Source organism: Somniosus microcephalus, chromosome 4, assembly GCF_052327205.1.
Source record: "Somniosus microcephalus isolate GS21.2 chromosome 4, FLI_Smic_1.0, whole genome shotgun sequence".
Taxonomy (NCBI): domain Eukaryota; kingdom Metazoa; phylum Chordata; class Chondrichthyes; order Squaliformes; family Somniosidae; genus Somniosus; species Somniosus microcephalus.
In genome coordinates this window covers 183,797,899-183,806,459 of record NC_140990.1, presented here as the reverse complement: position 1 = coordinate 183,806,459, position 8,561 = coordinate 183,797,899, and the positions used below count along the sequence as shown (strand labels likewise).

Below are 8,561 nucleotides of genomic sequence, written 5' to 3'. Positions count from 1 at the left end.
TCCACTTCGTCGCCACTGTGGTGTCCGTGTGTAGATAAAGACACTGAAGACAGGAGTTGGTTCATAGGTATTTACTAAGCAAGTCTGGGGGGGGTTCTAAAGGATATACACAATACACAGGCTTATATAGCCCAAGTGGCAATTACCGGCATTACGCACACCTGGGGCTCTTAAAGGCACATACACCATAATTGCTCTTAAAGGCACATACACCACACCGGGGTTCTCAGGTGATGGGGTACTGGGAGTCCCGGGGGTCTCAGGTGCTGGGTTCCCGGGGGTCTCAGGTGATGGGGTCCCGGGGGTCTCAGGTGATGCGGTCTGGGGGTCCCGGGGGTCTCAGGTGATGCGGTCCCGGGGTACTGGGGGTCCCGGGGGTCTCAGGTGATGCGGTCCCGGGATACTGGGGGACCCGGGGGTCTCAGGTGCTGGGGGTCCGGGGTACTGGGGGTCTTAGGTGCTGGGGTCCCAGGTGATGGGGTCTCGGGGTACTGGGAGTCCCGGGGGTCTCAGGTGATGCGGTCCCGGGGTACTGGGGGTCCCGGGGGTCTCAGGTGATGGGATCCTGGGGGTCTCAGGTGCTGGGGTCCCGGGGGTCTCAGGTGCTGGGGTCCCGGGGGTCTCAGGTGCTGGGGTCCCGGGGGTCTCAGGTGCTGGGGTCCCGGGGGTCTCAGGTGCTGGGGTACCGGGGGTCTCAGGTGCTGGGGTCCCGGTGGTCTCAGGTGCTGGGGTCCCGGGGGTCTCAGGTGCTGGGGTCCCGGTGGTCTCAGGTGCTGGGGTACCGGGGGTCTCAGGTGCTGGGGTCCCGGGGTACTGGGGGTCTCAGATGCTGGGGTCCCGGGGTACTGGGGGTCTCAGATGCTGGGGTCCCGGGGTACTGGGGGTCTCAGATGCTGGGGTCCCGGGGTACTGGGGGTCTCAGGTGCTGGGGTCCCGGGGTACTGGGGGTCTCAGATGCTGGGGTCCCGGGGGTCTCAGGTGCTGGGGTCCCGGGGGTCTCAGGTGCTGGGGTCCCGGGGGTCTCAGGTGCTGGGGTCCCGGGGTACCAGGGGTCTCAGGTGCTGGGGTCCCGGGGGTCTCAGGTGCTGGGGTCCCGGGGTACTTGGGGGTCTCAGGTGCCGGGGTACTGGGGGTCTCAGGTGCTGGGGTCCCAGTGGTCTCAGGTGCTGGGGTCCCAGTGGTCTCAGGTGCTGGGGTCCCAGTGGTCTCAGGTGCTGGGGTACTGTGGGTCTCAGGTGCTGGGGTCCCGGTGGTCTCAGGTGCTGGGGTACTGGGGGTCTCAGGTGCTGGGGTCCAGGGGTCTCAGGTCCTGGGGGTCTCAGGTGCTGAAGGTCCCGGGTGTGCTGGGTGTCCTGAGGGTGCCAGGCTGGTGGGGGGCGGGGGGTGGAGGGCTCAGGGGGTGCGATGCTGCGATGGTAGGTTGCTGGTGCCCCTGGGGTGCTGGTGGGGGGGTCCGTGTGATCCACTCTGTCTGAGGGACCCTCATGTTTCAATGTGAATGCTGCTCATTAACCCGGGGTCTGCGTCTGGGTCTGCTCTGAGCCGCAGTGAACAGTTTATATTTTACACTGTTCCATAGATTATTTTATGATCAAAACGTGGCAGTATTTTCTTGCAAATTTTTTAAATATTTTATATGACTTAAAAATTAATGAAGTGGGAGGGGCTCAGAGTGAGGTTTCCTTTTCTGCTAAAGGTTCTTTGCACCTGGTCTGGTTTTGTTTTTCCCTCCGTGGCCGAGAGATAATCTCGTGCAGTTGTTCCTTGCTGAGTCCTTGCACAGAAAGAGGGAAAGAGGTTTGTAAATTTTAAATGAATAAGTTTATTACCTGACTGAAGTTCAGATGATTCTCTCCTCAACACTTGATTACTGGAGATCTCTTGTGATTTTCTCATTCTTGGATTTTAAGCTTGTGTTTACAATCAGTTGCTCACGAGTCCTCAGTGACAGTAAATGATCAAAAATAAATCTTGAATGTAACTATCTCACTTTTAATGCTTATTTGTGGTTGTACCTTTTGAAAGTGTGAAATTAGCAATAAACAGAACAACAATTGTGAATGAGCACTGTACACATCCCTATTTATAGAATCATAGAATGATACAGCACAGAAAGAGGCCATTCGGCTTGTGTACGTACACCTCCAGGTCTCTCTGTTCCTGCACCACCTTTAAAATTGTATCATTTAGTTTATACTGTGATTCGCTCTGGGTCGTACCCAAAGTGGGCAGATGTTAGTCATTGAAACAAGAATCTGTTCTGTTCTTCTCCCAGGCTCTTGGGTCACTGGGATCTGCTCTGCTTTGCCATCTCGTCCCCACCATATCTGCTGTTCACACACCACACTCACTCTGCTGTTCACACTCACTCTGCTGTTCACGCACACACTGAGGTGAGAGTGACTGCCCTTGACATTAAGGCAGCATTTGAATGAGTGTGGCATCAAGGAGCCCTAGTAAAATTGAAGTCAATGGGAATCAAGGGGAAAACTCTCCACTGGCTGGAGTAATAACTAGCACAAAGGACGATGGTTGTGGTTGTTGGAGGTCAATCACCTCGGCCCCAGGACATCGCTGCAGGAGTTCCTCAGGGCAGTGTCCTAGGCCCAACCATCTTCAGCTGCTTCAACAATGACCTTCCCTCCATCAGAAGTTCCATTCGCAACGCCTCAGATAATGAAGCAGTCCATGCCCCCATGCTGGCTCTCTGCAACAGCACTTCAGCTAGATTTTGAACACCTCTACCAAATCTTCTCTCAACCTTCTCTGCTCTAAGGAGAACAACCCAGCCTCTCCAGTCTATCCACGTAACTGAAGTCCCTAATCCCTGGAACCATTCTTGTAAATTTCTTCTGCACCCTCTCTAAAGCCTTCACATCCTTCCTAAAGTGCGGTGCCCAGAATTGCACACAATACTCCAGTTGTGGCTGAACCAGTGTTTTATAAAGGTTCATCATAACTTCCTTGCTTTTGTACTCTATGCCTCTATTTATGAAGCCCAGGATCCCGTATGTTTTTTTAACTGCGTTCTCAACCTGTCCTGCCACCTTCAACGATTTGGGCACATATACCCCCATGTCTCTCTGTTCCTGCACCCTCTTTAGAATTGTACCCTTTAATTTATATTACCCCTCCTCGTTTTTCCTACCAAAATGTATCACTTCGCACTTTTCTGCATTAAACTTCATCTGCCACTTGTCTGCCCATTCCACCAGCCTGTCTATGTCCTCTTGAAGTCTATCCTCCTCACTGTTCACTATACTTCCAAGTTTTGTGTCTTCTGCAAATTTTGAAATAGTGCCATGTACACCCAAGTCCAAAACATATATCAAGAAAAGCAGCGGTCCTAGTACCGACCCCTGGGGAACACCACTGTATACCTTCCTCCAGTCCAAAAAACAACCGTTCACCACTACTCTCTGTTTCCTGTCACTTAGCCAGTTTTGTATCCATGTATCTTTTTATTCCATGGGCTTCAACTTTGCTGGCAAGTCTATTATGTGGCACTTTATCAAACGCCTTTTGGAAGTCCATGTACACCACATCAACTGCATTGCCCTCATTAACCCTCTCTGTTACCTCATCAAAAAATTCAATCAAGTTAATTAAACACAATTTGCCTTTAACAAATCTGTGCTGGCTTCCCTTAATTAATCCACACTTGTCCAAGTGACTGTTAATTTTGTCCCGGATTATCATTTCGAAAAGCTTCCCCACCACTGAGGTTAAGCTGACTGACCTGTGTTTATCCTTGTACCACACAGGCTGCAAAGGTTCAAGGCGGCGGCTCACCACCACCTTCTCGAGGGCAATTAGGGATGGGCAGTAAATGCTGGTCTTACCAGCGACGCCCACATCCCAGGAACAAATTTAAAAAAAACTCTGCTGTTCACACACTCTGTGTCTCATAGACATCTTTTATTCCTCTAGTTTCTCTCATTAGTATTATATTGTGCGCGCGCCCAAGTGTGTGTATGTGTATGGTTGTACGTGTATTTCTGTGTGTACATGTCTGTGTGTAAGTGTGCACGTGTGTGTCTGCATGCGTATTTGCACATACGTACATGTACACGGATATGTCGGTGTGCAAGTATGTACGTGTGTATACGTGCACATGTACATGTGTATTTATGTGTATCTGCGTGAGTGTATTTCTGAGTGCGTGCGTGTATTTCTGTGCGTGCGCGCGTGTGTATTTAACAAATAAGTCCTTGTCCATGTAATCAGCCTTTCCCTGACTGAAGCGCTCGACCTTCACACTCCCGGCCCGAGACTGGTTATAGTGAGACACACCAGCCAAGAGATTTCGAACCTCTGCAGTTGTTCTCCTTGCTCAGTCCCATTCCGCCAAGGCTGGTCTCCTTCATTCATTCCTCCACTGGTGTCTCTAGACCCAGAATCTCTATCAGCTCAAAGTACGAGAAGACCCAGGGCCTGGTGATGTTCTGTGCCCGCTCCAGACCTATGAACTCCACTAACAGGTCACGGTGAAACTTGAGGTCATGTTCTATCAGCCTCTTCTGACTGTAAGGAGACAGTAGAAAGTTAGTAACAGGCAGTGAGGAGAGAGTGGGGAATGGGGTGAGAGTGGTGAATGGGAGCAAGGAGAGAGTGGGGTGGGAATTAGGTCGTACCTGAGGGAAGGTCGGGGTTAGGTCGTACATGAGGAAAGGTCAGGGTTAGGTTGTATATGAGGGAAGGGGTTAGGTCGTACATGAGGGAAGGAAGGGGTTAGGTCGTACATGAGGGAAGGAAGGGCTTAGGTCGTACATGAGGGAACATAAGAACATAAGAAATAGGAGCAGGAGTAGGCCATGGCTGATCATCTACCTCAACTCCACCTTCCCGCATTATCCTCATGCTTTGATTCCTTTAATATCCAAAAATCTATCGATCTCTGTCTTGAATATACTCAAATGAGCTCTCTGGGGTAGAAAATTCCAAAGATTCGCAACCCTTTGAGTGAAGAAATTTCTCCTCATCTCAGTCCTATTCTGAGACTGTGACCCTGGTTCTAGATTCCCCAGCCAGGGGGAACATCCTTCCAGCATTTACTCCGTCAAGCCCAGTAGGAATTTTATATGTTTCAATGAGATCACTTCTCATTCTTCTAAATTCTAGGAATATAGGCCTAGTACCCCCAATCTCTCCTCATAGCACAATCCCCCCATCCCAGGAATCAGTCTGGTGAACCTTTGTTGCACTCCCTCTAAATGAGTCAATGATTCTTCCCTCCTAGTTACTGGGCTTTTATTGGTGGACCAGTCAGGGTGACACTAGGTTGCCCCAGGACCACCAAACAAGAATCAGCACAAGTGCCCCTTTTAGGACATTACTAATATGGGAAAGAAAGATGTGGTCCAATCAAAATAAAAGTTGCCAAAATAAGCAATAAAGTCCCAACAAAAGCAAAGGGAACCTTCCCAGCTGAACCATAATGTTGTTACCAGTGTCTCTGTACTCTGAGGTGCCCACCGGTCGCAGAAGGTATCAAGCGTACTGGTGGACACCGCATGCTCACTCTTCAGGGCCAGCCGGGCACAGACAAGACCGTGGAAGAGGGACAGGCAGCCAGAGCGACCTATGCCCCACCCCACCCCTCCATGGGTCCCACCTATCCTGGACCTACATATTGCTGTTTCAGCCAGGCCCAAGAGCAGGTCCAAGAGAAGATCCTCCGACTTACCCACCCCCCTCCTCACTGGGTGGCCAAAGATTAGGAGCGTGGGGCTAAAGTGTAACCAAAAGATGAAAAGCAGCCACTTCAGATAACTATATATTGAACTAGCTGGGGATGCCCGGCGGTGCTGAGGGTTTTTTGAAGGCATGTTGTTGTTGGAAGAGAGAGAGAGTGCGACTGGGGGGAAGAGAGAGAGAGCGACTGGGGGGAAGAGAGAGAGAGCGACTGGGGGGGAAGAGAGAGAGCGAGCGACTGGGGGGAAGAGAGAGTGACTGGAGGGAAGAGAGAGAGTGACTGGGGGGAAGAGAGCGAGCGACTGGGGGGAAGAGAGAGCGACTGGGGGGAAGAGAGAGCGACTGGGGGGAAGAGAGAGAGCGACTGGGGGAAGAGAGAGAGCGACTGGGGGAAGAGAGAGAGCGACTGGGGGAAGAGAGAGAGCGACTGGAGGGAAGAGAGAGAGCGACTGGAGGGAAGAGAGAGAGCGACGGGGAAGAGAGAGAGCGACTGGGGGGAAGAGAGAGAGCGAGAGACTGGGGGGAAGAGAGAGAGCGAGAGACTGGGAGGAAGCGGAAGGGGGGGAGGGAAGGGGAGAAGGAAGGGGGGAGTGGAGGGGGGAGAGTGGGAGGGGGGAGGAGAGTGGGAGGGGGGAGAGGGGGGTGAGGAGGGAGGGGGGAGGGAGGGGGGGGAGGGGAGTGGGGGGTGGGGCCATGAACTCCTCTAGGCTGCAAAACTCACATGCGCCCTGAGTGTCCATGAAGGTGATTAAAAACCTGTTGCACATGATGCTCCATCTCCTGGGCACTGGGACCCGGCTGGGAACAGAGCCCCACCCACTCTCTGTTCTTGCCCAAGATGGCCACGCCTATGCCGTGATCCCGCCCTGTCCCAAGATGGCAGCCAGTTATCCCGCTCATTCAGGCAGCGGACAACAACGGGGCCTGTGGACTGTTTTTAGGGGCCTCAGGCCTACACCAGGTGTTTATAAAACCTCCCAGCCCACCCACGATCCAAATCCTCTCCTGGGCCAACAATCTCCTACCAGCTCTCGATCCACCTGTTCCACCTCCGCGGAGCGGGCACAAAAGGGGTTAGGTCGTACCTGAGGGATGCTCAGGGTTAGGTTATATATGAGGGAAGGAAGGTGTTAGGTCATACATGAGAGAAGGTTGGGGTTAGGTCGTAGCTGAGGAAAGGTTGGGGTTAGGACGTACCTGAGGGATGGTCGGGGTTAGGTCAGATCTAAGGGCAGGTGGAGGTTAGGTCGTACCTGAGAGATGGTCAGGGTTAGGTCAGATCTAAAGGCAGGTGGGGGCCAGGTTGTACCTGAGGGATGCTCGGGGTTAGGTCGTACCTGAGGGATGCTCGGGGTTAGGTCGTACCTGAGGGATGCTCGGGGTTAGGTCGTACCTGAGGGATGCTCGGGGTTAGGTCGTACCTGAGGGATGCTCGGGGTTAGGTCGTACCTGAGGGATGCTCGGGGTTAGGTCGTACCTGAGGGATGCTCGGGGTTAGGTCGTACCTGAGGGATGCTCGGGGTTAGGTCGTACCTGAGGGATGCTCGTGGTTAGGTCGTACCTGAGGGATGCTCGGGGTTAGGTCGTACCTGAGGGATGCTCGGGGTTAGGTCGTACCTGAGGGATGCTCGGGGTTAGGTTGTACCTGAGGGATGCTCGGGGTTAGGTTGTACCTGAGGGATGCTCGGGGTTAGGTTGTACCCGAGGGATGCTCGGGGTTAGGTTGTACCCGAGGGATGCTCGGGGTTAGGTTGTACCTGAGAGATGGTCGGGGTTAGGTTGTACCTGAGGGATGCTCGGGGTTAGGTTGTACCTGAGAGATGGTCGGGGTTAGGTCATATGAAGGGCAGATGGAGGTTAGGTCGTACCTGAGGGATGGTCAGGGTTAGGTCAGATCTAAAGGCACGTGGGGGCTAGGTTGTACCTGAGGGATGCTCAGGGTTAGGTTGTACCTGAGAGATGGTCGGGGTTAGGTCATATGAAGGGCAGATGGAGGTTAGGTCGTACACGAGGAAAGGTTGGGATTAGATCGTACCCTAGGGCAGGTGTTGCGCGGTCCATGTCCAAGTGTAATTGCCTCTTGCACACATGTAGGGGAAGATGGCGAGGCACCACCTAGAAAAGATGAGGTTCATGATAGCTGAGTAGTTCTGGTCCACCGACCCTGAGGTTGTGATTTTGATTCTCACCAAGGCAAGTTACAGATATGGGATCAGTCTGGGAGTACAGTGCTCTATGTGTATGGATCTAGTCTGGGAGTACAGTGCTCTGTGTGTATTGGTCTAGTCTGGGAGTACAGTGCTCTGTGTGTATTGGTCTAGTCTGGGAGTACAGTGCTCTGTGTGTATGGATCTAGTCTGGGAGTACAGTGATCTGTGTGTATTGGTCTAGTCTGGGAGTACAGTGCTCTGTGTGTATGGATCTAGTCTGGGAGTACAGTGATCTGTGTGTATTGGTCTAGTCTGGGAGTACAGTGCTCTGTGTGTATTGGTCTAGTCTGGGAGTACAGTGCTCTGTGGGTATGGGTCTAGTCTGGGAGAACAGTGCTCTGTGTGTATGGATCTAGTCTGGGTGTACAGTGCTCTGTGGGTATGGGATCAGTCTGGGAATACAGTGCTCTGTGGGTATAGGTCTAGTCTGGGTGTACAGTGCTCTGTGGGTATGGGTACTAGTCTGGGAGAACAGTGCTCTGTGTGTATGGATCTAGTCTGGGAGTACAGTGCTCTGTGTGTATGGATCTAGTCTGGGTGTACAATGCTCTGTGTGTATTGGTCTAGTCTGGGAGTACAGTGCTCTGTGTGTATGGATCTAGTCTGGGAGTACAGTGATCTGTGTGTATTGGTCTAGTCTGGGTGTACAGTGCTCTG

At 52.6% G+C, this 8,561-nt stretch overlaps 1 protein-coding gene across 2 annotated transcripts in view; it reads right to left on the bottom strand.

Moving 5' to 3' along the window:
• Positions 1 to 1,164: 1,164 nt before the first annotated feature.
• LOC147120054 (uncharacterized) overlaps positions 1,165 to 8,561 on the bottom strand; it is a 210,655-nt gene continuing 203,258 nt past the window's right edge. Inside the window, exons 25-26 of one of the 2 annotated variants that reach the window (XM_085985572.1) lie at positions 7,730 to 7,809; positions 4,436 to 4,524 (exon numbers count right to left, since the gene is read on the bottom strand). In XM_085985572.1, coding sequence (XP_085841698.1) covers positions 7,731 to 7,809 — 79 coding nt within the window. In that variant the 3' untranslated portion in view covers positions 4,436 to 4,524; position 7,730. Of the gene's footprint in view, positions 4,525 to 7,729; positions 7,810 to 8,561 lie in introns of both variants that reach the window. The other variant, XM_085985571.1, reaches the window with a different exon arrangement.